The sequence below is a fragment of the Syngnathus floridae genome, chromosome 1 (genome assembly GCF_059516105.1).
Source record: "Syngnathus floridae isolate MCC-2025c chromosome 1, RoL_Sflo_1.0, whole genome shotgun sequence".
Classification (NCBI taxonomy): Eukaryota; Metazoa; Chordata; class Actinopteri; order Syngnathiformes; family Syngnathidae; genus Syngnathus; species Syngnathus floridae.
This window is the reverse complement of record NC_142413.1, coordinates 3242375-3269073: the sequence shown is the minus strand read 5'-3', so window position 1 is coordinate 3269073 and position 26699 is coordinate 3242375. Positions and strand designations below refer to the sequence as shown.

The window sequence follows — 26699 nt, the reverse complement described above, 5'->3', positions numbered from 1 at the left end:
TTTCATGAACAAAACGCATCTCTAGCAATCCACACACGTTAATATTGATCAATTTTATTTCGAGTTTAAAAACAGAAAAAGATATCAGTAAAATATAAAAGGAAAAAAAAAACAGGACAATAACAAATTGTCCCAAGCAAGTCGTAAATAACTTATACAACAACAATTAGGACGGCTCGAAAAGGAGTAGGAAGAAATTAAAGAACTTTTCATATGATTAATAATCAGTATCTCTGATGAATTAAACTATAAATGGACAACTGCTTAAAACAGAACTATGCTGAAGCAATTTCTTCCCGCCGACGTTTGAGCTTCTCCAGTTTGTCCTCCAGTCGTTGGGCATCGCCCATGGTGACCCCAAAGTCCCACAAGAGGAGGGTGTTCCCGAGCAGTCCTCGCGTCTGCTTCAGCTCCACATTTTCCCTCTGTAGGCCGCTGCCGGCCCGCTTAGTCCGGTACAGCAAGTCCCTCCTGGAGGTTAGCTCAACCTCCAGCTGGGCCAGTTGCTCCCGCTTGGTCTGCACCTCCGTTTGACTCCAGTGCAGCTTCTCCTTTATGTTGCACAGCAACTGTGAGAAGAAAGGACAAAGAAAATATACCCGTGAGTATTGTCTACTTGTGCTGCTCAATGGTTTGTTCAAATATCTGTCTCTATGTGAAGCCCTTTGAGACTGCTTGTGATTTAGGGCTATACAAATAGACTTGACTTGACTTGACTTGACTTGACTTGACTTGACTTGACTTGACTTGTTTGTTAAAGTTTTAATATTGGTGCTATTTGTTAGCCGGTCAAAAGCATTTTTCATTGTTAAAATGAAGCGACACGGTCTTTCCCAAGGAAGGACTTTAAACCTCTAATGTACGCTTGATGTTCCTCTGGAGCTTGGAGGCCTCTTGACTCCTACGCTCGTCCGCTTTCCTCTGCTGCATCCTTTGGGCCAGCAGGTGCTTAAATTGCCGTTGCAAGAGGTCCCGCCCCTCCTCCTCTTCCTCCTCGACGAGCTTGGCCTCTAGACGGACCACCCTGCTCTCCACTCCAGCGTGGATTAGACGCAGCTTCCTCAGCTCTTGGCGACGGAGCTGCTCGGACCCCAGCGCGGCGTCCACCATGGCTCGGGCCGCTCCTGGAGACATATGTTCTCTCAGGAGCGAGACGGCTAGCTTCCTCTTCAACCCCAACAGGAATCGCCATTCATTTTCCACCTGAGAACAAACACCAAGGTCACGTGTCGTAAGTACAAATACTTTGTTGGTGTAGTGGATTTTTTTTTTTTTTTCAGAAATTTGTATTTTCTTCAGCCTCTGCAGATGAGACGCAACGTAAAAACAACGCAAAAAAAAAAAGACTCACAAATCGTATACCAAAGCCTCGCCGCTAGATAGCGACAAAAACACTGAATACACATTGGGTCCCTTCCAAACATCTCGAGCTACTTTTAATCTTGCTACCTCATTGAGCGCCTCTTGGTTGTCAAGCCTCAGTTCCTCTTCCTTTTGTCGAGCTCTTTCCATCTGTGAAGCCCTCTGCTTCCTCAGCTCCGTCAGGCGCTCCAGGCACTCGTGGTACTCCTTCATGTCCGGCTCGGGGTCTTGTTCAGGGGGGGTCGTCCTCCTCAAGTAGATGGCCAGCTGTGCTTGCACCTCCATGTTGCGCCGGCTCACTCTGTGATTCTCCTCTTCCAGCTCCTGCAAGAGGAGCATGGCGTCACTTTTGATGTTTTCAACATCTCCATTAAGATCTTCACGAGTAGGATTTGTTTTGGGTTGAAGAGCAACAATTCCTGTGTCTTTCTGCACCTCATTTTGTAAAAAATTCGGTGATCCAGTAGACATTGATTTTGATCTGAAAGATCGTGTTTGTCTAGTAAGAGGACTCGTGCACTACTAAAGCAATTGCGGTTTAGTTTTGTTTCGGTTGCCATGGTAACGAGCCGGCGTCTCTGCCAGGCTGCAATGACAAAATACGGCCACGGGTAGGCAGTGTATCCTAAAAAAACAATATTTAACACGGCGATTGATCAATCATTATTCAAATAGTGAACAAAAACATTTTTGTTGTTATTAAAACTTATTTTGACTTATTTATGTTGATCTAATATTTTTTATTTTATTTTTCTAAAATTAACTGCGTGCTCATTAGTGCTTAGGTCAGCTCTAGGTTGGTGTCACGACGACGACGACTACATACTACCACTACCGATTACTATTATTACTCTTTCTTCTACTAATAATATTTTTTGTAATGATTTCATTCTGACTAATAGGCTCAAACATGCTTTATTACTAACCAGGCAGTAATTAATTCTTTTTTTATATTTATTTCACTTAATTTTGCTGTGTTGCCCTTTAGATAGAATTCTTTCACGTTATACTGAGTTAATTTATGTTGGTACTTTTGTTGGATCTTCTTACCCAAAAATTTGAACTGAGATCGTAGGCTAGAGAGATTTATCTTCACTGCCATTGGAGCACATAATGTTAATTTATATTTTGTATGTATCTGATAATATTTTATTTGAAAACCTGTTGTAGGTCAACGGGAATTTAATTGTACGAACTAAATTATGTGTGTGTTTCTTACATGTTTTGTCCAAGACGAATTAAATTTTAAACAATAAGTAACCAATATTGTCAAATGACATTTCACAAGAGTATTCTTAATTCATATGTATTTTTACACTCATCAACTTAAAACCTATATGGCAGATATTGTTGATGGGCCCATTTAATAAATACTTAATTTTTTCATTTGTGTTGTTGATGGGCCCATTTAATGGATACTTTATTTGTTTATTTTATTTGGGGTTTTTTCCTCCCCGTTTATTTTTATATCATTGATTGGGTGCAGTGGTGAAGCTATGATGATCACTTGAATACTTCTCCCTTTAAAACAAATTAGATGACATGGTTGTCAGTTAGATTTGTTGTTGCTGTGACTTGTGTTGTACTGTTTATATGCTGGTTTTAAATTTGACAATCTCTATGAAAAAAAATGCTGTTATTCGCTAAAAAAAAAAAAAAACAGATTTGATACATATATGTTGAGTTCCCAACGACTCCTCATATAGTTAGTCCGAAAAGCACACGGTGGACTTGTCTAGACGTCCAGACTTCTAACCGCAGCGCTGAAAATGACACCGAATCTGAGATGTAGCTTTAAAAAGACACGGGGGCTCACGTTGGAGCTTGGGGAGCGCCGTGATTTTGTGTCCTCCTCAGCCACAATCGTGCTCACTACTCAAATAAAAAATGTAGTTCAGTAGTTCAGGATTAAGCTACTCCTATATGGACAAAATAATGTTTCTGCATCTTTAATATAGTATTTAGAAGCTATTTGTGTCATATTGTGTTTTATTAAATATTTTCAAATCTTAAAAAGTAGTTATTTAACCATTTAAATTACATTTAGGAAAAAGCATTGTTGTATGGTGTTTTTTTTTTTTTTCTTCAAGAAGTGGCAGGAAGAAATATAATATAGCGCCATGACACTGCCAATGTGTGTGTGTGCACGTGCACGTGCGTTCGTGCTACCTGCAGCGTAAAATCTTTCTGCCACATGACACAGACACTGACCACAAGACCACCCACATGTCAGACCACCATCAGTGAGACAACAACATGATCATCTGAAGACATCCAACATTATAGTATCAACAAATCATGAAAAGTAACGTGACGTCCAAAGAAAATGCAAATGAGCTGAAATAACATTGTGAGATTTTATCTGCAGGTCTCATGATACTTGAATTCTTCCTTAAGAATTTGATTTGATTATTATGATTAAGTGAACTGCGTTTTGTGTTCTAATCAAACTTTGCATATGCTGGGAAAAGGGTCAAAGGTCACCTTCTGGAGCCTGAAATCGCATTGGTTTCGGTTCAAATCAAACTAGACGGAGTTCATCGTCAAAACGCACGCACACACACACACGCCGTTGTACTTGTCCACCACCTGGACGTGCCGGTTTAATGTTACTTCTCCTCCCCTTGAGTCTTTCGCCTTTTGATGACTGCCCCCAGTTCTCCCAATTCGAACAACTTCTAGTAAAAAAAAAAAAAAAAAAACTTTCACTTTGGTGCCCCGCAGCGAAGGACAACAAAGCCAAGCCACCAATAATAAATTAACAAACCTCTTTTTATAGAAATTGATTTAATATCATCCGTATATTAAAGCACATACAGTCAATTATATAGAGTAAATGTTTTTATGGCTCAACACAACGGAAAAAACTTGCATAGTGCTCTGAGTGAGAAGACGAAAAATTTCGGGTGTTTCCACAAGCAGATGTAGAAAACACGGGTTGAATGTTGTGGCGAGGCTTGGCTGCTCTCCATTAGTCCTAATCTGAGCGGGATTGTGTTGCCGTGGCGGCGGCGGCGGCATGATGGCTGCGGATGGCGGGGATTGACCCTCGGACTTCCAGGTTAACAGAAGCCGGGTCCTTATGGCAGCTCCAAAAAAAAAAAAAAGATAAAGGGGGGGGGGGAAAAATCTGCTTTGACCTTGATGCTCTAATTAAATGTTTTTTTTAAACCACATTTTAAAACTTCTAGCCACAGAACTTCTAACCCCCAGAACAAATGACATCATCGTCTGTGCACATTTTGTACAGCCAAACGCCAATACACTCCTCTTTTTAAAATTCATTGTTTTGAAATTGCCCTTTTATCCATCCATTTTATTTTTGCATTGCTACAGCCAAACTCAATCCACTCTCTTTTTAAAATTCATTGTTCTGAAATTGTCCTTTTATACATCAAATTTCCCTTCAATAGTCATCGTTCATTATTTAAAATTGCTCCTTTATTTTCTGAAGAATTTCTACACTCGGTGCCTGCTTTGCATTTTTGCTGTGCGTATAAAAAAAAAAAATCTTGTCCCATAGAAATGTTTTATAAAAACGAATGGACTTTCTAAAATGTAAACAAATTTACAATTCATCCAGCTCAGTTTTAATCGAATTAAAAATGAATACATTTCACTCTTATGCTAATATTAATTATCCTTTCTGGATACTTCCTAACTGGAACACAAGTTTCTTTTTTATGTTTCATGTTGTCTTACATTTGATTTGTATTTACGTACTTATCTTTTGTATTAGTATAATATATATTAGTATAATATTCAATAAATATTGATGGTGAACTTTTCCCGATTTTCAACTTATATGAATGTCCGGTCGTTTTTGTGCGTGGGGAAACGTGTGAACAACATGGCCGCGCACGGTCCGCGCCAGCCGGGCTTAAGTTGTCTGTTAGTGTCTGTGTAAGTGTGTGCCTTCGGGGACTTTGGGGGGGATCAAACGCTCATGTCGTCAGGCGCTGCCGAGAGGAGACGGCCGCTGACAGGTGCTTCCTGCAGACCCAGTGTGGCAGGTGCGTGCACACACACACACACACACACACACACACACACACACTGAAGGGCAGATAGTTTGCCTCTCAGACATGCTTGTGCGCACACTGACCCATATGCACTTTGTTGCTTCCTGCCAATGACCAGGCAGCCAATCGGCAGCCGCCTTTTCCAAAACATGGCCGCTGTGCAAAAAGGAGCTCTCCCATCTGTCTTTATGTAACACACACACATACACACACATACTGGGCGATGATGTTTTGACTCCCAAATGGAAGCAGTCGCCATGACGGCAGGTTAGATGCCCAAATATGGACGTGATTGGTTTAGAAATTCCAATATACCGCAAAACAAAGCGGACAACGAGGCACTCTAAAGTAGCCACGTCCGAATAATGACATCACTCTTCCCTGCTCTTTCTGTAAGTTGCATGCACTCGTGGCCAACAATGTGGCGCTCCATCCATGATCACTCGCCTCTTTTTGTATTTATTATTATAATAATAAATATGAAGCAAAGAGATCAAATAAACTAACTTTATGACAAGAGCATGAAAGTGGTGGTAAAGCAAAGAGCGTTTAAAAAAAAAAAAAAAAAAAAGTAAAATAAGACTGAATGCTCTTTGTTCATGAGTGACTGTGTTGTGGCGACAAGGTCGAGACCTCGCCGGATGAGCTTCCGTTGTCTGTGTCGGCAAGCAGGTGAGGGGGGATGTATCCCGTCTGCGGTTCTGACGGATTCCTGTCCTGGTTGGGGGGTCGATCGGCACAGCGTCCCTTCTTGTCCTGCCCGCGAAAGCCCCTCAGCTTGGGGCTCCAGTGTTCCCGCCACTGGAGGGCCAACGTGGAGCGGTCGGCCACCAACCTCCTCTCGTCCGGCACCCGATCCCTCTCGGCTTCGTCGGCCCCGATCAGCAAAAAAGTCCGGCCCACGTGAAGAGCGGGGCAGCCGCAGGCCAGGTCCCGGTCAGGGACCCAAAGGGACTGGGGGCCCCTGCGGATTCGCGTGGCGGATCCCGTACGGAAGACCACTTGGACCGAAATGGAAAACTGCCACCAGGGACCCGAACGCTCCATCCCTCTCACCTGAACCTTCAGCACTAACACACACACAAACCTTTGTCAATTAATCGCCGAGTCAATTAAAAGCGAGCGAAGGCTGGAATGAAGCAACCGACCGTAGTCCTTGAGGCAGTACGTCTCCAAGTTCATCCTGACTTTGCCCTGAGAAGGTTGGCAGTGGGACACACACTCCTCATCTATGGCCAGTGGCAGATAACATGAACACAACACACACGCCGTCTCATTAGTGACAATGTGGCCGCTTCTATTTGTCATCAGAGTATCTAGTGACCAACACATGACCTTCCTGAGCAGTACGCAAACATTCCCGAAGAGTCTTGAGCCTCTTGAGGTCAAGTCACATGATCCAATTAAAAATCAGTCTGTATGAATTTAGGCTTAATTATACTCACCAATGCCGTATTGAGGTTGAAAAAATGGAGTTGGAGTAATCTCCTGAATCCCTGCAAGGATAAAAAAAAAATGTCAGACACGTTTTTGCGTGTGGTCTTTTTTTTTTTTACGATCAACACACCTCACGCGGATGTTGACTTCTTCAGATTGTAAAGTCGTAAGTCGTCCTTTCATACATTGTCCAGGCTTCTTGTAAAAGTGCAAACATTTATCACGTACCACACCAGGTTTGGTCCTTTCTGTCACAACTCGGCCTGTGACATGGAACATCCCCTTACCGAATCGCTAACCTTCCCGTCTATCCCGTTATTCTAGCATTAAGCTAGCTGACTTTTGTTACAACGTGTTATGTCTTTATGTTTGTCTTGACAAGTGAGGAGAGTCAGTCGAACAGTTAAATACCCTGCAGGAGGCTAATGGATGCTATACTTAGCCCCCCCATCTGGCAGTAAAAACAAACAAGGTTTTCTTTCACGCAGAGCTTTCGCTGTCAGAGTTATGAGTCTGGGCCTGTTTTGAGCCGTGTGACAGGTGATGCGAGGTTGTGCTTGGCGAGATCGACTTACGGACGCAAGGGCGCAGAGGCGACGTGCCCTGTTTGTATCCAGGGGCGCAGCGGTTGCACCTGAGCCCGGTCACTCCTTGTCGGCAAAGGCACTGACCCGACGTGTTGTTACACGAGCGGCCCACCGCTCCCAGAGGATGGCACTGACAAGCTGGGGGGGGGAGAACCAAGGTCAATCATCATTCAGACTGTTTTCAATGCAGACCGCATCGTTGTCATGGTCACGCCTTAGGGGTCCGGTTATAGCTGTGAAACCAAATCAATGAGAGGGTGGTGGTGGGGGGTCATGGATCACAGCAGTGTTACAGGTGCGTCCCGAATAGCTGCAGCCATAAAACACACTCGTTTACATTTCGTCCAACACGCGCATGCGTTTGTAGCGAACTGACGTTGGCAGGCTTTGCGGTGGTGCAGCGGCTTGCTTTGGTCCCGGGTGTAGCCGTTGTGGCAGTACTGGCAGTGGCGTCCGGCCGTGTGGTGGCGACACTTGAGGCACACGCCGCCGCTACGTCGTCCGGATTGCTGGAACACCTCCATGCTGAAGCGGCACTTGCTGGAGTGGCCGTTGCACTCGCACGCTGGAGAAGACAAATTGTGCATCAAATTCATATGTCAATATTAAAATGCCAAATTGTTTTCACTTTTAAAAAATAGATCTATCGCTTGCAATTTTTATTAGCAAAATTTGTTAACAGTTTTTCTTAGTCTCTGTTTTGAAAACTTGTTATTCATCTAGTCATTCACTAGTTTGTTGAGTACCGTACTCTATATATAATTTGAGACATTCAGATATTTATCTGGCAATTTCAATTCCCCTTCGAAGGAAACCATGACTATGATGCGGCCCGCGACAAAAATAAGTGTGACACCCCTGCTTTAAATTGATTAGCCGTTATGCTAGCAATAATATTTTAGAAAGATACAACGGTAAGCAAATACACTGTAGTATCTGTCACTTTGTGTGTGGCTTTAAAAGGCAGGGCCTAGCCTGTCGAATGGGCATGGGAGTCATCCAATCGGTGTAGAGTTGGCTGCTGTTAGCTGCTAACTGGCTAGCCGTTAGCTAGCCTGTATACCTGGGTGTCAGTTAAGCTGTGCAGCTCGTGATTGTGAAGTTATTGAAAGTGTACCGGCGGCTTTGTATGTCCTTGACCCCTTGTGGAGGGACCTTGGATGAATCTGAACCGGAGTTCACCAGATTGCAGTAACTGCGAGGTATGACTTACCCACACAAGGGTTTGGGTGGGTGGGCGTGGCTCGATGCCAGGGTCTGTCAAAGTAGAAGTCCTCGCACACGTCGCAATCCGGGCCGGCCGTGTGATGCTTGCATACGCACACGGCCCGCCCCGCGTCGTCACGTCGACACTTGGAAGCGTGTCCGTTGCATTTGCACCGACCCCCTACCTGCAGGTCCGAGAGGGCCAGAGGAGGCAGGGGGGCTACGGTAGGCGGAGCTTGTGATGCCGCCAGCGCCGCCTGAAGGTTCCTGGAGGTTTGCGGGATGTTGGGATGGTTGTTTCTTCGCTTTCTCAGTTCTCGTCCCTTGGCCGCTCTTTGGCGTCCTGTCCAGTTACAGTCACCGTTTGGACAAAGGAGCCACTCCTCACCGTCTTTCTTACGACCAAGCTTTTTAGCGCTCTCATCCTTTTTCATCGCAACCTCCGAGCTGTAAGTGTCCCCACTTTCCTTACTGGTCACGTTGTTTCCTACCTTGTGATGACTTCTCCCTCGAAGCTTGCCTGCTTTCTTCTGCGTGCTCATTTCAGAGTTTGTTGTGGCCCTGTTATTAAAGGAAGGCACGTTGCCAATCGGATCACCGGCATCGCCCGAACTCCACCTCAGGAGATCGACAACTCGACCCTCCTCAGTCCTTCCATCGTCCTTCACGCCCGAGCTCAGTTTTGCGCCGACGGTTGTTTGATGGAAGACCACACGGATGTCTGTGGCGGTCACCCAGTCTTGCAAAGTGGGACTGTAGTCAAAATCTGGAGACGACGGGCGGCCGTCGAGGGCCGAGAACGCCAGCACCATACCGCCCCGCTGCCTCTGCAAGGGCCGAGGATCGGAGCACAGCGGTTCCGTTTCCTGGTGTCTGGTCTGGGCCACCGTCTGGGAGGGGAGCCCAAAATCCCCGAGGCAATCGCTGGAGTAATGTTGCATCGCCCTCCAAGTGTGTCTGTAATCCATAGATTTGAAGATGGAGATTGAGATCGGGTCGGACGGTTCTCCATGATAGCAGAACTGCAGACTTATGTAGGTGATTTCAAAGCGCCGACCCAGGGGCACGGTGAGCACCCAGTCCCCGCTGTCCTGACCCCCTTGCGCCTGCCAGCAGGTGAGGTTGTGAGGATTGTGAAGATCCGTCAAGGTGGTGACGTTGCCGTCGAAAGTTCGGATGGAGCGCCTGGCGTCCACTGAGACCCCGTAGGCGGCGTTGATGAACTCGGACAAACAGTGGCGAGGACGGCCGTCCGGGTGGTAGCAGGGATCGTGAGGCGAAGCCCAACTCAGCGGAACGTGGGATAGCGAGGAGAAGAGCAGAGGCCGAGGAAGAAAATAAAGGAGGAGGAAAGCAAGGAAGGGAGAGGTAGGAGGGGGGAGGGAAAAGATCCGGAACATCATGTCATCCAGCCTGTAATAAAAGGACAGCATTAGAAGACGTTGCATGAGGGTCACCGGTTTTGGTGAAAGTCGTCTTTTTTTATAAAAAAATATTGCATCAGTGCAACTCGACCCCCAACCCATGCAGGATCCTGAATCTCCAAACTGCTCCGGTGTGCGTACGTATGCTCAAAGGCTGCGATTGTCTGAAACGAGCAAAAAATATGTCTGACAGCTGGAGCCGGAGCGTAACTGTCCCATTTATGGCTCTCCCTTTTCTGAAACGCCGCCGCCCGCAGTCGTGCGATTGGGTCGAGGTGTGCGCTGCCTAAAATCTTTTGGACCCGCAATACAAGCGGCGGTCACGGTCGCGTTGTGGGGAAATGATTTACCGATGGAAATCTTGCTTGAGCCCCAAACATGAATTGTTTTCGTCTCTAGTGAGACCAAATCTCTTCCTGCTTCTCCCATCTGGTGACGAGTCTAATTCATCCAACTGTCAGGAATTTATCCGTTCGAGAGTTGCTTTTGGAATGTAGTCAATACTAACAACAAACTCCAAAAGGGATTTCCTCTTCAGATTATCTTCCATTCTTAGTTTCTTTCCTCCGTCACCTTGCTTCTCCTCGGTTATATTTCCCACCTGGCCCCTTCGCTCTCTCCAAGATTAACGGCGTCCTAACAAGCGTCTGACACTGACAGCAAAGTCAGCGCGGGCGGCGCAAACCCGGCCGGGGGCCGAGAGCCTGTCCCGCCTCGTCATCACGCTCAATTAGCAAGCAAAATATGAGGCTTCCAGAGGGATGGTCTGGCTCAGGAAGCGGATCACCAACCCTGAATGCACCTGTCTATGTCCTATGACCGAGAGAACACACACAGGACGGGAGAAACGCAAAGAACACAATTTGTGTGTGTAGAACGGCCAGCTGACACAAGGAAATAGTGCCGTGATGACTTCAGCTTCTCCAACTGCGGGGGGTGATCTTCTGATCCAACTATGTGAGGCTGGCGAGAATCCGTGCTGACAACCTGGGGGTATGTTACAGCCTGGGCACCACCATGCTAGGCATATAAAAATACACATTCTTTTCTACCGCTATGTGTAGGTTGGCACTATTTTTGAAGGGTTAGAATTACTATCTTTTGCTGATTTCCATTAGCGCGGCTAAGCCGTTTTACGTTAGCATTAAGTTAGCAAACATTGGGTAACACTTTGGGGTTTAAATGGAGAGAATTGTACTTGTGTGGTAAAACAGCACTTGTTGGAAGGTTTAGAATGACCTCAATGCTAATTTATATTAGCGGCTAGGAAACAGTAGGGTATATAATTAGCCTACTTTTCACTGTTATGTTAGCATTAAGCTAGCAGACGATGGTGTGTTTGAACATTGTGGTTTGTGAATATTTAATATTTGATACAGCTCCGTGCGAGTTAATGTAGCATTTGTTTGAAGGTTTATGAAGACAATAACATTAATATTTATTTCTGTTAGATCCTCAATGGGGTTTTTCTAAGATAGTCGACTAAATAATATGGCTTTTTGATGTTTAAATTGGCGATTTTGATTCTCTTCTTTTGTGTCGGCTTTACAGTAATTTTCAACGTGGAGTGACAAAATAATAATTTGAAGCAAGCACACCGTGCCTCTTATTTAGAAAATTGAGGGAGTGAAAGTGAGAACAAGCAATATCAAGTGTTTTTTAAATACATTTAAATATGTTTTAATCAGTTTAAATGTGTTTGGGGGGTAGAAAATAGTATTTTAAAAGGCTAATTTAGCTGAATGCCTCATGATGGATCACATGCTTCTTTTTGGACACACAATTCAACTTTTTTATCTGTTTTATTTTTATTTTTTTAATTGTCTAGCTCTCCAGCGAGCTTGCCCTCCAGTGTGAGCAGATCTAGTGAGCAGATGAGTCGCACACATTTTAAAATTCCTCGTCATGGGCCTTCAGCGGCTCTGGCGGAGGCGAAGTCAAAGCTCCGTGCGGTTGGTCTAAAAGTGCGGAGTGTAAGAATTGATTTTTCGTGCACAAAGTCGAAGCTGCACCACATCTGTTGGCACATGTAACCATTCTGACACCTTTGTTAATTTGCAATTGTCCTCAGAAATACAACACTGCAGCCTGGTTTTCCCAAACCACATTCCTGTGTGTGTGTGCGTGTGTGCGTTTGTGTGTGTGTTATTCCACACGGAGCAAATTCCAGCTGCTCCATTTTTGGTGTAATAATCTAATTTTAGTGGTAGAGGTGTCACAAAGTGGATTAGCGCCCAGCATGTATCTTTAGACTATTGTCGTTAGGATTTGGGATTTATCCTAGAAAAAACAAACGAGACATTGTTATTTTCAGTGACGATGGAAATCAATTCTTTTTCTGTCCCTTATTTTGACTTAGAAAAAATATATCGTGCTGTGGTTATTATTTGCACGGGTTGCTCATGTTTAATAAGTTTGAATTGCCAATTAACTGTTGATCCCACGGGATGGCTGCAAAGCACTACTTTTATCTAAATGAAGCGCCTCGATTTCCTTCAATATAAAAGACGTGGATAGTAATGACTTCCTGGGACAAATTGATTGTAAAATTATATACAATGTATTCATGTAATTGTAAATAACAATACTATTCTTTAATTGCTACATTTGGCCACTTGACCCACTTCTGCTCCAGGTCACCGAGACCCCACAAAATGACCCCAAAGCACTGCTTTTGACTAAATCCAGGCCCTCATTTGGCATTATTCCTTCCCCACACCACACAATCTGCCACCGGAGGCGTCTATGTGGTTTATTTTTGAAGAATACCACATGTCTACCACTTGATGAGATTTAAAAGCAAACTTTCTGTCAATCCCAACCCGTGGGCCCCCGCCCCTACGTTCAAGTTGGCTTCCCATGGAGGCTTCACATGTTGATCTTGAAAAACAGATGGGAATGAAATCACTGTGATTCAAATGGATGAGGCATGCTGGTGAACATGTAGGCTATGTGTGTATGCATGTGTGTATCAATTAAATCCACATGCTGCCCACAGGATTACTCATGGCTCACATATGCATTTTGTGTCAGATCCTCAAAAACAAACAAACAAAAAAAACCAAGGTTGCCAAGGCCCCCCAATTCGGATAGATCATCCATCCTTGGCCCCTTTAAAAAGCTTCATGAAATAATGGCTAGTGGGTTTTGCACTACTGGCAAGAGATAATAAAACAAGTTCTTTGGATGAGCTCATGACGACAGCATTATTCATTTGCCCTGTTCAATCACATAAAGACTTGTTAAATCGCATTAATCCCTCAAGACAGAGAAGGGAAAAGTAAGAAACATCATTACATCGTGAAAGGTTTTGAACATCAAAGTCTTTCATTTTTTATTTGTTTCTGATATTTCTGCGGTTCGATCGACTTTTGGCTAGAACAACAGAAGCATCTTGATGGCGTCAATTATGGCTGCTAATTGCGCACATTTGCCGCAATCTGTTCGCTTCCTGGAAGTAAAATATTTGCAGAGCTGCGCCATTTCAAGATGCAAGGTCATTACAGAAGATGACATTTATATTGATTGCTGGTAATTATTCCCAGTAATCATTCTCATAAATCGTATGAAGCAGAAACCCTTTTATTATTTGGCTTTTTTCTTTTTTTTTTTTAACTCGTTTAAACAATTCAGAAAAACTTTTTCTGGGTTTTGCTTTTTGGCCTAACTAAAGTAGGCAATTAACAAGATGTTACAGTTGTTTAACTAATAAATAAAATCACTGGTAATAAATAGCCCTAATTAATTAATTAATTATCATTTTCTCTGCTTTGGTTGAAAAACGCGTGACTTAACTCGTTTTGGTAAATAAATATAATCATTTTAATAAATAAGTTGAAGGCAAAGGTGCATGCTCGCTCACCATGTGCGTCCTCCGAGATGGCGCTTCTCCTACCAAAGTGTCCTCACATCCAGTCTCGGCTCGCGCGTCTGTCTGCTGGCCTGCCGAAGGGGGGGAAAGCAGATGAAGGAGGAAGAGGAGGAGCAGGGAGGAAGAAGGGGAGTGAGATTGCCAGAAGTTAGTTGAAAGGAGAACGAATGCAGCCAAACAACTTCACGCACAAGCAAATTCATGCTGTTATTATTAAAATAATTATCGGGACTAAAAGTAATGTTTTATATGTTATATTTTGAACGTTGTTGCTTCCTCAAATCCACTTTCTGAAAAAAAATACATTTTTGTATTTTTTTCCCCCCACTTTGTGAGACACCAAATTAATAGTAAAGCCGTTTTTTGACGTTTGCATTACTCGTTTCGATACATTTGCTGTACTTTTTTTTTTTTAAGTTGTGCAAAAGTATTATTTAAAAAAGGAAATTCCAGCAAATGTTTTAATTTTTTTTTTTATTGCTGTTGGTCTTATCTTGTTACGTCACTCTTTGACCCAATTAGCCCTCTGGAATCGGAAACTAATTGGCGGCGTGCAATATACAAGATGGTTGTCAGATGTGAAGCAAAGCTGATACAGATGGAAATGGAAGGTGGAGGTCGGGAGGGAACACTTGATTGGAGCGAAGTTTCCCCCGAGAAAGCCATAAAACTGATTGATGGCTCCCCCGGAGGAATGTTTCCCCAGGTGCGCTTCTTCTTCTTTTTCACGCATGCATGTGCGTGTCTGCCAGTTGCAGCGCACTTAACGAATGCTATGCTTGGATGCGGGACAAGTGCAATAATAAAGCAACACAAACAATCACAATTGGAGAGGCATTCACTCAAAACCTTCACACAATACAAGTTGGAGCTTTGTTCCGATGGGAAGGTGCTCCGCTCCCTGCATGGCAGGTGCCTCAAGTTGGCAGACTTTGCAGCCAAGTACGAGCAAAACCATAACGAATTGCGAAGCATGCTCTTCAGATGTCATCGTCAAAGTATTTATTGTGTGATGTGGTTTGTTGGCTTTATTGCTGCAGGGGGAAAAGAACGCAGTATAGAAATGTATTGTTAGCTGAGAGGAAGGTGGTCATGCATTTCGTTCGAAAGACAAAAATACTCAAAAAATTCCAATGACGTCTATTTCCACAAAATAGAAATAAATGCATTTAATTAACGTTTACTTTTTACATATGTTTGTCAGTTACTTCAAGGCGCTCAGTTAAACCCGCTGAGTTATGTTAAAAATATAATGTAATAATTATTTATGACGACCAAACATCCTAATTATTTATTATAATCAGGGAATTGAACTTTACTTTCCATCCTTTGTAAAATCGCACTGGAATTCTGACCTCTATTATCGTTGTAAAAATAGTAAATACAAATATTATATTTACTATTCATATTATTTGAATATTACTAACTTAGTATGCCGTTGTGGCCTTGAGAATTAATAGTAGTACACTTTCTATGGAAAGAACGTTAATAAATCAAGTCAAGAGCCCTTTAGTTTGTATGTTTACTTGTAGCGCCCTCCTGTGGCTATTTCAGTTACGATTAGTGTGACACAAGTGGATAAAATATAAATAGAATAAACCCAACTTAATGTAACTTGTTCTCGCAAAAATAAAAATATGTTCTTGTTTTTTCTAAGAATTTATTTCAGATGTAAAAACTGTACATTTTGCATTTGTGGGTGTCTACTATATACATGAGGCAAACAGGGTTAAAAGACGTTAAATATTTGAGGAAGCATGTCGTCCTTCCACCAGGGGGCACAGCCTACACAAAACGCGGTTTTGACGTCACTTCACTGTTCTGCAGGTCAAAGTTCATCAGCAAGTCTTGTCTCTGCGCCTCCGCTGGTTGCCAGATCTCCCTTCCACACCTCCTTGAGACATTCTGCACCAGAAAAAAACAGACGTGAGCACAGATGGAAGAGAAGGAACCTTTGACTCGGGGTGTGTCCGACCTCTTTCACTTGCTCCGAGGACATGCCTCTCGCACAGGTAGTCCTCCAGTTTCTGGTCTTGATGGTGGAAGTACCACACCTCCACCACTTCCTCGTACTGCTCCAACATGTTCTCGCACTGGAGAGGGATGCGCAACAGCCCGATGGGAAGTTACAAAGTTGGTAGTTTATTGGCTTTTTCTTTTGTGATTAACTGCAGTGAGTGAAAGTTCACCACATGTTTCATAATGTTCTCATTAAATGTCCACGCTGTCAATGTCCCCGCCCTTCAGTGTGTTAACATTTACTTAAAATGTTGATCTGTCAGCAATGCTAACATTAGCCAAAAATGGTTAAATTAACCACAAATGTTCATCTCATCTCTGTCCAACTTCTCAGGAATGTTAAAAACATCTCATTAAAAATAAGCTCCCTGCGCACTGAGGTCCACTTAAATTTTGGAAAGTACAATAGGACTTTAAAAATATTTTCGAAATTTTAGCGACCGCTCTGTCACAATAATACGACCAGCTGGGTGCAGTTGCGCGGTCGGCGACGCGCTACGGTTGCTTGGAACGGATTACAATTTTTTCCATTATTTGTAATGGAGAAACATGATTCGCAATTCGAACGATTCAATTCTCGAACAGCCTTCTGGAACGGATTGTGGTCGAAAACCGAGGCTCCACTGTACTAGCAAAAAAAAAATTTTAGTGGCGGGGGGGTGAAATGTCAAAATACACTTTGACACATTTTTTGGGACATTCCTGCTGTATTAATTTGATTTGTAATAAATTATTAGAATCCATTTTGGGCACCTAATGTGTATTTTCCTACCTGTTTCTTCATATCCGTCACCTCCACGGAGGGCTCGTCCCACAGCTCGTACGGCAGGCCCAATTCAACTTTCACACCTTTGTGGACCAGGTTCTTCAGTGTGCTCATGGTCTGGCTGGAACCCTGCAGCACATGAGAAAGGCGTCTTGGGGAGATGAGCACGTAGAAATCAGGGTTCCAAGTAAGTGAATTTTATGGTAACCTTTGAGTAGCGTAGGCTGCCCGGCCGCTCTGCGTGAACGCTATACTGGAGGATGCGCTCACATATGTTGTCGATGGCCTCCATCAGACGGGTCTCCCTGGAAAGATCCATTCGGGAAACACATTTAAACTAATGTTTCATGACTGCTACATTTTCATGATGATAATGATGAAGCCACCAAAAGGGGCTTATTGTGATGTCTTCATCATGCTGTCCAGATTTCGAAGCGCAATATTGGACGTACGATGTGTTGTACTTGATGGTTTTTCTTCTCTTGCCTGTGTCCAGCACTTCTCCCACCTCCAGCACTTCCTTGGAGCGGCCGCTTCCCCGCAGGGCTTCCTGGAGCTCCACGGTGAGCAGTTTACACACTGGAGCACCGCAAACAAACTTTGTTATAACAACTTATTGACTTCTAGTGTGACGTTTATGGAGGATTTAGGGGTTTAATACCGCTACTTAGCGGTCGCTAACTAAAAAATTCTGCAACTTCTCACCTTCACATTTGTTCGGTAGTCTGGTGTCGTCGTCTGCTCGAATAAAAGCGAAGAAAAAAAGCAAATAAAAGGCTGCAACAGTGACAAATTTCATCTTCGTTGTTGGCATCCCCTGGTGGACTGGACTATTTCTCCCAGAGCCACATCGGCACCGAAGGTGAAACTGCGCATGCGCGTAAATTCGGCCGGATTTCTTCTTCTTGCTTCTGTAAACGGCACCGTGATGGCGCTTTATCGCCATCTATTGTTCACGTTTTCTTGCAATTAAAAATGACATCGTGTTTTCATAAAACAAAAATAGTTGAAATTTGTGAATTATTTGCTATAACAATGAACGTGCTTGCTCCACCAAACTTCAATCTTTTGAAAATGTTATTTTGTCAGTTTTATGAGTGCACTTAAAATATAATAATAATAATGATAATAATAATAATAATAATAATAATAATAATAAATTATATTTGTAACGCCCTTTACATTCGGAGGAATCTCAAAGTGCTACATGCAAGTAAAAACAATAAAACAAAGCAAAAACAGAGCAAGTGTTGCTGTTTGGAGTTGAAACTATATTCTTAGAATAATTTCCAATAATTATGTCATAACTGACCTCCTACAGGTATTAATTGTAGTTATTTTGGGTTGTTATATTAATGATCTGGACTGGTTACCAGCCAATTACAAAACACATAGTATAGACATATTCACACTCAACAGTAAGTACTTTTATTTTATTTTTTTCAATTTTATTTTATTTTGCGTTGTTTTGTTTCATTTTATTTTAAGAAACATTCAGTCATATTGACTTTTGGTGCAGGTTTCTAGTATTGCGTTACACAGCTATTTGGCTGTATATTTGGCAGTGAAGCAGTTAAAAGTGACACGGCTTCTCTTTCTCATGTGTCAGGGGGCAACACACACACATACACACTGGATGGAAAAATGATACCCAGGGAGTCGTTTGGAACATGCAAAGAAAACCAGCAAAAAAAAAAAAATAACACAGTAGAAGATATTCTGCACAATATTCATGTCAGCTCTTATGTGAGTTGAAAATGGGCTGACTTTGGGTGGAAAACAAGACTTAAATTAGAACAGCAGAAGCAGCAGTAAGTGATACACACACAAACACACACACACAAACACACAAAGACGGACTGTCCCTTGGAAAAGTCATGCAGCCTAAGCGTCCACAAACAGGTGAGTGAGGTTAAAGTGTTCATCTTGAATATCTGAAACTCAAGTGTTTCTTGTGTAATTGTAGCGTGTCGCTGTTGTGATCAACGGTGTGTTATGTCACCTTGCGTTTCGACTGTCTATTGTGTGTGTGTGTGTATTTGCGCAGATGGATAGAGTTACACTGCAGTCACCACCACCCTGAGCTTCCTTGCCATATAGATAAAGACGGTCACACTGTCTCTCACACCTTCATCCTGGAAGCGGCGTGCACCCGGCCGGCACATCTGTCATCCAGGTACAAAGCTGGACACGTGGGGATGAATCCTGGAAAAAGAACCGGGCTTAGGAAGACTGAATCACGAGAGGAAAAGTGGAGGATGAATTAGGCCATCTGAGGAAGTGGAGAAGGTAAAAGTTGGCTTATTTGGATCAGAGAGATCTGAGTGAAGAAACTTCGGATGCTTTCAAGGTGTTAAATGCCTCTCCCACTTGAAGTTGACTGTGGAGCTAAACATAGAACAAAGAGAAATATGTGAATTTAAAACAAGCTAACAGCTGCGCCTTAAGAATAGCCTTCCAGCTTAATGCTAACATATAATGGAAAATGCCATTGAAATGCTAATGCTAAAAGTTAACGTTGTGGTTTTCGAAGCAATGGATGTTGGAACACAAACGATGGGGCAACACATGCAAACATCACGATGCGGGCAACTCTATGAAAAATGAAGCGTCTTACTGAGTCGAAGAAGAAGTAGAAGAACTAACATTTGTTGTGTGGATTCCTCCACTGCAAAGTATGACAGAGCGAGTGAGTGACTTCCAAGATCAGAGCTTCCACAAGCTCCGGCGGGCGTGCCTCCGACGCGGCGCCCTGTTCAAGGACCCCGAGTTCCCCGCCGCCGCCCAGGCGCTCTTCTACAAAAGGGCGCCGCCGCCAGGGCTGACCTGGAAGAGGCCGCGGGTGAGGACGGTGTGGCTTCGTGACGCTGGACGGGTTTTGGCTCATTGCCGCATCTTTCCATCCCAGGAGATCTGCAAGGACCCACGTCTGTTTGTTGACGGCATCAGCACGCGTGATCTGCACCAAGGAAGTTTGGGGAACTGCTGGATGGTGGCCGCCATTTCCTGTCTGGCGTCCGAGCCCACCTTGTGGAAAAAAGTACTTCCATCTAGAAACATCATTCGAATATAGATTTTTAATCTACTGGCGGCTCCAATCTGATTGTTTCCACTCGTCCCGCCAAGGTCATCCCCGACCACATGCACCAAGAATGGAACCCCAAGCGTCCAGATTTGTACGCAGGGATCTTCCATTTTCGCTTCTGGCGCTTCGGTCGCTGGTTGGACGTGGTGGTGGACGACCGCCTGCCAGTCAGCAGCGACGGGGTTCTGCTCTTCTGTCGCTCGGCCACGCCCAGAGAGTTTTGGAGCGCCCTGCTGGAGAAGGCCTATGCCAAGTTGGTCACTCTCCGACCTCCACGAAGAAGCTGATATCGCATAAGTTGACGCGGATTTGTCATGGCCGATGTTCTCGCAGGCTAAATGGATGCTACGAGGCCTTGGAGGGAGGAAACACGGCCGAGGCTTTGATCGACTTCACCGGGGGGGTTTCGGAGCCTCTCAGCCTGAAACGCGAGACCCTCAGCCTGCACGCCGACCAAAGGAAGTCTCTCTTTCAGACGCTGGCCAAGGCCCACGAACACAAAGCCCTCGTCACATGCTCCATTCGGGTAATTGATAAACAAGCCGCAACTATCATTGGTAACTTGCCATAAAAGGACTTTTTCGTTTTGGTGACATTGCCAGCCCTCTGAAGGCGAGACGGTGGAGTCAGTGATGGACTGCGGGCTGGTGAGGGGACACGCTTACGGGGTGACGGCGGTGAGGAAGGTGTGGAAGGGAAGCGGGACTTCGAGATTGTTCTTGGTGCGCATGCGGAACCCGTGGGGCACTACCGACTGGACAGGTGCCTGGAGTCAGCGGTGAGGGGCCACTAAAACCTCCGCTGCTCTTTACAATTTTCTGGTCAAATCGTATGATTGTGATTTTTTTTTTAAACCCTTGTGCAGGTCACAGGAGTGGCAGCAGATGAGCCGTGCAGAGAGAGAGAAGATGGGACTTGTCGTTCGAGATGTTGGCGAGTTCTGGTAGTTATCTATTTACATCATAAACATTTAAATGTATTGCAGGTTCGAGAAACTAACTGATCTTGATGCTCTATTTTACTCGGAAACAAAAATTCCGAGTGACGTTTTGCTCGCTGTGAACGTGGATCCTGTCCTTCCTCCAGGATGGACTTTGAGGACTTTTGTGGCTACTTCACGGACGTGGTGGTGTGCCGCCTGGTGGAGAGGTCTTTCCTCTGGCCCAGCTTCCACTGGAGGGAGGTGCGTTGCTACGGAGAGTGGGCCCCGGCGCCATCATGCCCCAGTAGGCCTCCGTCGGCCGTTTGCGTGCTGAGCCGGAGAAAGGAGGATCCGGTTGAGGAAGGAAGAAATGGAGACGGTGAGGAGGAGGAGGAGAACGGAGGCCGGGAGGCGCAGATGGACAAGAGGAGCCGATGCGGAGGATGTATCAACCATAAGGACACCTTCCTGCACAATCCACAAGTAAAGCAACTCTGAATCTTTCATGCGGGAGGGAACAAGCTTGAACGCGAGCGTCTCCCTCGATTTTCTTTCGCAGTTCATGTTTGAGATACGTGGCCACGAGGAGGAGGTGCTCATGTGTCTGCAGCAGGAGGACCAGAGGATACGAAGGAAGGACGGCGGAGGAGACAACCTGCCCATTGGTTTTGAGGTGCTCAAGGTGAGCTCACCAACAGCCTTTGTTTATTTTTAATATTATTTATATATTTATTTATTTACTCACTCTACCCTCATAGCATTTCTGGCTATCGATTAAATGGTGAAACCTTGAACTCTGCACCCCGCCTGGTTTGACCTTCAGGTGGAGGAGAACCGCTGCAGCCGAGTGCAGCGGGTGGTGGAGCAAGCGGCCAGCTCCGTCTACATGGACTCTCGCAGCATCACGCTAAAGGCCACGCTGGCGCCGGGCTCCTACGTGGTGCTGCCCACTACCTACCTGCCAGGAGCCAGCGGACACTTCCTCGTGCGGCTCTTCTCGCATTCACATCTTCACCTCAGGTCCGGCATCTTGCGTACCTTTACCTTTTGGTATTTGGTAAAGATGGGAGGGAGGAACATTTGTGCAAGTCATATGTAGGGAAAAGTTTTGTGGCTGTTTGAACTGGTAATTGATCTTCCTTTTGTCCACTAGGGAACTGAAGAACGACCTGCCATCACCACCTTTACTTCAGTGCTTTTTACCTCAACCCACTGTTGTGACCACAGTCCACCTACAGAGGGCGACAGGACTCTGCCCTCCCAAACAGATAGGTATGTGCTGTCATTCGGCCATTTTTTTTTTCTTGTATGGCGATAATGACTTAAGTGACTTAACTAGAGGCTTCAACCTTTTTCAATGCTCTATATGCCATCGTGTCAAACTCAAGGCCCGGGGGCCAGATCCGGCCCGCCAAATCATTTTATGTGGCCCGCGAAGACAAATTGTGCATCAAATTCGTGTGTCATTACTAGAATTGCTAATCGTCTTCACTTTTAATATCATTTTTTTGACATATTTGACCAGTTCTTACTAATATGAGGTGCTCATACATTTATTTGGGTTGACGGTCATAACGGCCCTCCGAAAGAATCTATGACTACAATGCGGCCCGTGAAAAAAATGAGTTTGACACCGCTGCTCTATGCTAGCTTAATGTTAGCACAAAAAGGGAACAACGTTGAAGCAACACAGGCTCTGCCATTTTGGTTGAAGTGATACCCGTAAATGTGGCGCTTTGATCAACAGCTCCCGATGTTTACGCCATCATTCGTTGTGAGAGCGCCACCGTTCGGTCTCAGGTGTTTAAAGCCAAAGGAAATCCAGAATTCCACCTGAGAGCCATCTTTTACAGGAGATACCCCGATGCACACATCTCAGTCGAGGTTTGCCGTCTTCCAGTTATGATCAACATTTGCCTCGGGTGCGTTTATTTGAAGGACAGTGTGTTGTGTGCAGATTTGGAGCAGAGGCCTCCTGTGGGACTCCATTTTGGGCCATGCCCGACTCCACACGACGCTGACCGACCAGAGTCGGGACCACGCGATGGAGCTACGAGGAGGCCGTTCGGGTTCAGGAGGCCGCGTCTATGTGGAGACGTCATCGAGCGTCTGCCTGACGGACTTGTAGCCGCCTCGCCGGCTCGTCAGGTTGATGCGGTAACAAGAACCGCGCCATCCCCTGGAGCGTTTTTATTTGAATCTACCAAAATAGGGACGATGCCAAATGCTTGCAACTGCTGTACATTTGCTATCCAAAGTTTTGTTTTCTTTCCATGTCATTTCTCAGATATTATTGTTTCTTCATCGAGTGCGTTTCTACGTTCCTGTCATTTGATAGAAAAAGCGACTCCATCTAAGATTTTTTGTCATGGAAAATGAAACCGCCAGAGAGACTAGTGGCTAATTAGTCTTTATTTAAATATTTTCAGTTTGGGGTGTGCTCACTTTTGTTGCCAGCATTGTCAATTCATCACAGTTGTCTAATGAAAAGGTACACTCCACTTACTCAACTGTTCTTTTCAATTTACACATTATTTATTTACACTTTTTCCTTTATCTCTAACAAAATTTGGGGGAAATCCGGCTGGATATTTTATATCTAACATATTTCTCAAAGACATTTTTTTTTCTCGCGCAATAATTTTTTTTTATTACCGTTAAATAGATGCCATTTTATTTTACAGTGTACTATCGTGAATGCCAGCATTATTAGATGACTTTAAAGATTAAAAGTATTTTTCTCATGTTGGGCTATTTAAAAAACAATACAACTAATAAAACTTATAAAACTTAGCTCACCTGACAGCGGAGGAACCTCCCTCGGTGACGTCATCAGCTGAGATCCGACCACAAACTTGCCGCGTGCAAACGGTGTGACAGTGATTTAAGGAAGCGGAGAACTCCCCACGTTTAACCCTGCAGGAGGTCGTCCGCGCCGGTTCGGGTAAGAGGAAAGAGCAACTTGCGTGGACATGTAGGATGTAAAAATGGCGCTTGTTGTATGTTGCATGCGTTTGTGTCAAAGTAGGGTGTGGTGCAAAAAACTTTTGGTTGTGTTGTTTTGCTTCTGATAAGTGTTTTGCATTGCTTTTACGTTGCTCACCCCCCCCCCCCCCAAAAAAAAAATTCCTTCAATGTCTTTATCAAACAGCACAAAAGTTCTTGTTGCCATAGCTACTTGCTGAAATGTAAATGTAGTGTGTGTGAGGTGAATGTTGTGTACCTGTACTTTTGGTTAAACTGGCTCGGCTGGGAATGTGGTCCAACTGCTTCCATGTTCGGATCACGCTAACCTCTAACTTGTATGGCAACTTCCCGCAACTGTGATAATATGAATATTTAAAAACGAACTAAAATAGCTGGCATATTTCAAGACAATGCTAACAAAACACAAAGACTGCTGGAGATGCCGTTTGTGTTGCGTCACTACACAGCTCAGAAACAGCAAGAAATGAAGACCGACCACGAGAAATTGGATTGAATTCCCAATTCCTCTCCTCACCTTTAGCTCCGACCGTCATCATGTCCGACAGTGTCCTCGTGCACGTCATCGGTAAAATCCCACAACCGTCAACAGCCGTGATAGGTGAGAGACTCCTTAAAAGCGGCCAACTTGAGGAAGGAGACAATCCTGATGTTCTCCTTTCTGCTCCCCTCAGTGCTTCTCAAGGTGCTCTTGTGCATCCTCCCGATTGCTATGATCGCAGTGGGTGAGTGACACTAGTACCCTCGAGTAACCTTCGAGTTAACTGTACAAGTCAGTAAGTTTGACGTAACTCGGTGACATCAGGGGCAGAGCACCTGGACGACTGCCCCCGCCAACGCAACATTCCCGTTTACCTGATTGTGATGGGCGTCTTCTTCATGCTGCTGGTGATATCGGTTTACCTGCCCGGCACCCAGCAGCCCAAAGACGGTCCTCCGAACCCGCTTTACCGACTCTGCCTGGGTTGGAAAGTTCTGTTGGCCGTGTTCCTCGTCATCTGGTTCATCGCCGGTGAGTAGCGGAACTTTTTAGCACTTGGCGGCAAAACGGCGCTTGCTACTTTGAGACTTTCCCATGAGTACCTAATAAATCCGATATTTATTGGAGTACAGATTTGTTAAGTCATTCACTCCCATTGACGACTATAGACGTCAAATATGTATTTTAACTGTGCTGGCAGTGAATGAGTTAAGAAAATACTCCTTGAAAAAAATAATCATATTAAAATGTTAAGGGGGGAAAAATGCACGGATTACTAAAACTTTGCATACTTTCTTCTAGGTAACGTGTGGATCTACTCCATATACAAGCCCAACTACTACAAGAACATCACAATGCATGAGCCCTACTGCGAGAAAAGACTCTACCAGTTCGCCTTCTGGACTATGACGGTACTCTACATCCTGGTGGGTGTCATCGTGGCACTCGGCTTCCTCGCGCTGGTGTGCGCATATTTGGTCGGCCAGGCCGACCCCGATGATTACATTTAGAAGCCCGCTGAGGTTTCGCCCGACCGTGTAGCGGCGGACGAGCGGCCTGCCGCCAAGGCCGCTGAGCCTTGACAGTATCATGACATTGTTGGCGGTATGAACTGATTACAGATGACACCACTCGTAATTTTAAATTTTGATTCTATTTTTCCTGAATAAGGAACATTTGGCTGCAATGTCAAGTAGTCGTTGCTAAAATGAAGTAACAGGTCAAAAATTTGATTGTGTTTTCATATATGGAGCTACCTAATTTTATTATTTTTTAAATCATTCAGGTTTTTTAAGAAACTGTCAATTTTTTATTTGAAATTACAGCGACTTTAGCTAATGTTTAAACTGCTAGCAACAAAACACATCCAAATTGGGCTCGTTTAGTTAAATTTGCAAAATGTCAATTTTTTGGTGTCGTCCACATTTGTGAGATAGCAGTCATGTTTTTTGTTTTTTTTTTTTTTTCTTCAAACTAGGCTTCTTCCTCTTGTCACATTGCTGCAAAGTCTGTCCAAGCGAAACAATCCTGTGAGGTTGTTGTTTACATCTTAAATCAGGAAGTCTTGTACAGCTTTAAACGAGGACAATTTAATTAGCATTTAAACTATGACAATCTTCAAGTATGACATCGGAGGTTATGTCACCATGTTTTTGTTAAATAAAAGATGCACTGAATGGTGAATTGACCGTGTACAGGAAATGATTCCGGAATTTCATGTTGCTTTGTGGAGGAATTTGTTCAAATCAAAATTAAGCACTTAATTGCCCCTTTATCCCGGACAACAGCATCACACCTTTTTTTTTTTTTAAACATAAATTACATAACATTATTCTGCTAATGTAGAGCAGAAGGAATCTTAGTGGGTATTACAATATATTCTTGTTTGTGGTGCCCCGCCCCCTCTCCCTCCTGATTGGCTGACTTGGCTGTGATGTCAGACGTCAGCAGCCTTTGGCCGCCAGGAGGTCGAGAGCTTTGTCGTGCACCGACCTGTAGAAGAGGGTGAAGCTGGACGGGGTCAGGAGTCCTTTTCCCTGGGGATCTACTTTTCCCATCAGCACGTAGTTTTGACCTGGGGACAAACATGAAACTAAAATTATTGAAATTGTTTCTCTATGAAAGGAAAAAGAGAACAGATTCTATTTGTTGTTCAAGATTGACCAAAAGCAGCGTGGACTGATGAAATTGCGGGTTGTGTGAGCCGTTAGCGAAAATCGCCCAGATTGATTAAATCGAATCATGTTCTGACATTTCTTGTAAGAAATAAAATCCTTCTTATTTGGAAGGCTTCGTCGCCGTTCAACCGTCTTTTCGTCATACCTTTGTTCAGGCCCGGACATCTCTTGCATGTCGAGGTGAGTTTGACAGTGGCGGCCGGTCCTGCTTTGTTGATCTTCAGTTTTCCTGCCTTATAGGTTTTGATGATAGACACTTCCACCGTGGCGGAACCTCTCGGACCAGCGATCACATCTGTAATTTTTCCTGTAACCACTAGAAGGGGAAAGGACGTAGTATGTATTAGGGTAGAAG

General features: G+C 44.3%; 6 protein-coding genes and 2 long non-coding RNA genes across 14 annotated transcripts in view; 3 read left to right on the top strand and 5 right to left on the bottom strand.

The window, feature by feature from the left end:
* Nucleotides 1–86: 86 nt before the first annotated feature.
* cfap184 (cilia and flagella associated protein 184) lies at nucleotides 87–5772 on the bottom strand. 2 transcript variants are annotated; one of them, XM_088383654.1, is made up of 4 exons: nucleotides 5602–5772; nucleotides 1450–1686; nucleotides 853–1203; nucleotides 87–569 (listed from the first exon to the last, which is right to left on the bottom strand). In XM_088383654.1, the coding sequence occupies exons 1-4, from the start codon at nucleotides 5641–5643 to the stop codon at nucleotides 276–278; spliced, it is 924 nt and encodes a 307-aa protein (XP_088239780.1). In that variant the 5' UTR covers nucleotides 5644–5772; the 3' UTR covers nucleotides 87–275. The 2 variants fall into 2 exon arrangements, with proteins under 2 accessions (XP_088239780.1, XP_088239771.1); XM_088383645.1 differs by lacking the exon at nucleotides 5602–5772 and having other exon boundaries at nucleotides 89–569; nucleotides 1450–1923.
* On the top strand, nucleotides 802–16875 carry LOC148403382 (uncharacterized). 2 transcript variants are annotated; one of them, XR_015860054.1, is made up of 3 exons: nucleotides 802–1231; nucleotides 15737–16042; nucleotides 16732–16875. It is a non-coding gene; the product is annotated as an uncharacterized LOC148403382 (long non-coding RNA). The 2 variants fall into 2 exon arrangements; XR_015860056.1 differs by lacking the exon at nucleotides 802–1231 and adding an exon at nucleotides 8428–8610.
* On the bottom strand, nucleotides 5914–14020 carry ntn5 (netrin 5). The gene is made up of 7 exons (XM_088383594.1): nucleotides 13901–14020; nucleotides 8622–10027; nucleotides 7785–7973; nucleotides 7397–7546; nucleotides 6830–6880; nucleotides 6533–6613; nucleotides 5914–6454 (listed from the first exon to the last, which is right to left on the bottom strand). Exons 2-7 carry the CDS (start codon nucleotides 10015–10017, stop codon nucleotides 5982–5984), a joined length of 2340 nt encoding a protein of 779 aa, XP_088239720.1. The 5' UTR covers nucleotides 10018–10027; nucleotides 13901–14020; the 3' UTR covers nucleotides 5914–5981.
* On the bottom strand, nucleotides 15550–17568 carry cnpy4 (canopy FGF signaling regulator 4). 2 transcript variants are annotated; one of them, XM_088383674.1, is made up of 6 exons: nucleotides 17400–17567; nucleotides 17147–17273; nucleotides 16903–16999; nucleotides 16701–16823; nucleotides 15885–16002; nucleotides 15550–15814 (listed from the first exon to the last, which is right to left on the bottom strand). In XM_088383674.1, exons 1-6 carry the CDS (start codon nucleotides 17506–17508, stop codon nucleotides 15738–15740), a joined length of 651 nt encoding a protein of 216 aa, XP_088239800.1. In that variant the 5' UTR covers nucleotides 17509–17567; the 3' UTR covers nucleotides 15550–15737. The 2 variants fall into 2 exon arrangements, with proteins under 2 accessions (XP_088239800.1, XP_088239792.1); XM_088383666.1 differs by having other exon boundaries at nucleotides 15550–16002; nucleotides 17400–17568.
* On the top strand, nucleotides 17101–23350 carry LOC148403380 (calpain-5). Of its 3 annotated transcripts, none has more exons than XM_088383629.1 (14): nucleotides 17101–17257; nucleotides 18742–18870; nucleotides 19371–19536; nucleotides 19603–19734; nucleotides 19821–20032; nucleotides 20113–20305; nucleotides 20382–20557; nucleotides 20645–20722; nucleotides 20866–21184; nucleotides 21261–21383; nucleotides 21525–21721; nucleotides 21855–21973; nucleotides 22449–22585; nucleotides 22659–23350. In XM_088383629.1, exons 3-14 carry the CDS (start codon nucleotides 19372–19374, stop codon nucleotides 22827–22829), a joined length of 2022 nt encoding a protein of 673 aa, XP_088239755.1. In that variant the 5' UTR covers nucleotides 17101–17257; nucleotides 18742–18870; nucleotide 19371; the 3' UTR covers nucleotides 22830–23350. The 3 variants fall into 3 exon arrangements, with proteins under 3 accessions (XP_088239755.1, XP_088239746.1, XP_088239738.1); XM_088383620.1 differs by having other exon boundaries at nucleotides 18742–18983; XM_088383612.1 differs by adding an exon at nucleotides 18304–18596 and having other exon boundaries at nucleotides 18742–19536.
* Nucleotides 20695–23800, bottom strand: LOC148403379 (uncharacterized). Its single transcript, XR_015860057.1, has 3 exons — nucleotides 23501–23800; nucleotides 21660–21745; nucleotides 20695–21169 (listed from the first exon to the last, which is right to left on the bottom strand). It is a non-coding gene; the product is annotated as an uncharacterized LOC148403379 (long non-coding RNA).
* LOC148403378 (transmembrane protein 272) lies at nucleotides 23494–25850 on the top strand. Of its 2 annotated transcripts, none has more exons than XM_088383684.1 (5): nucleotides 23494–23645; nucleotides 24210–24287; nucleotides 24361–24411; nucleotides 24492–24698; nucleotides 24969–25850. In XM_088383684.1, the coding sequence occupies exons 2-5, from the start codon at nucleotides 24224–24226 to the stop codon at nucleotides 25175–25177; spliced, it is 531 nt and encodes a 176-aa protein (XP_088239810.1). In that variant the 5' UTR covers nucleotides 23494–23645; nucleotides 24210–24223; the 3' UTR covers nucleotides 25178–25850. The 2 variants fall into 2 exon arrangements, with proteins under 2 accessions (XP_088239810.1, XP_088239818.1); XM_088383692.1 differs by having other exon boundaries at nucleotides 23516–23645; nucleotides 24136–24287.
* pcolceb (procollagen C-endopeptidase enhancer b) overlaps nucleotides 25743–26699 on the bottom strand; it is a 4305-nt gene continuing 3348 nt past the window's right edge. Inside the window, exons 8-9 of the mRNA XM_088383638.1 lie at nucleotides 26490–26660; nucleotides 25743–26241 (exon numbers count right to left, since the gene is read on the bottom strand). Of these exons, the coding sequence (XP_088239764.1) occupies nucleotides 26111–26241; nucleotides 26490–26660 (302 nt within the window). The 3' untranslated portion in view covers nucleotides 25743–26110. The remainder of the gene's footprint in view (nucleotides 26242–26489; nucleotides 26661–26699) is intronic.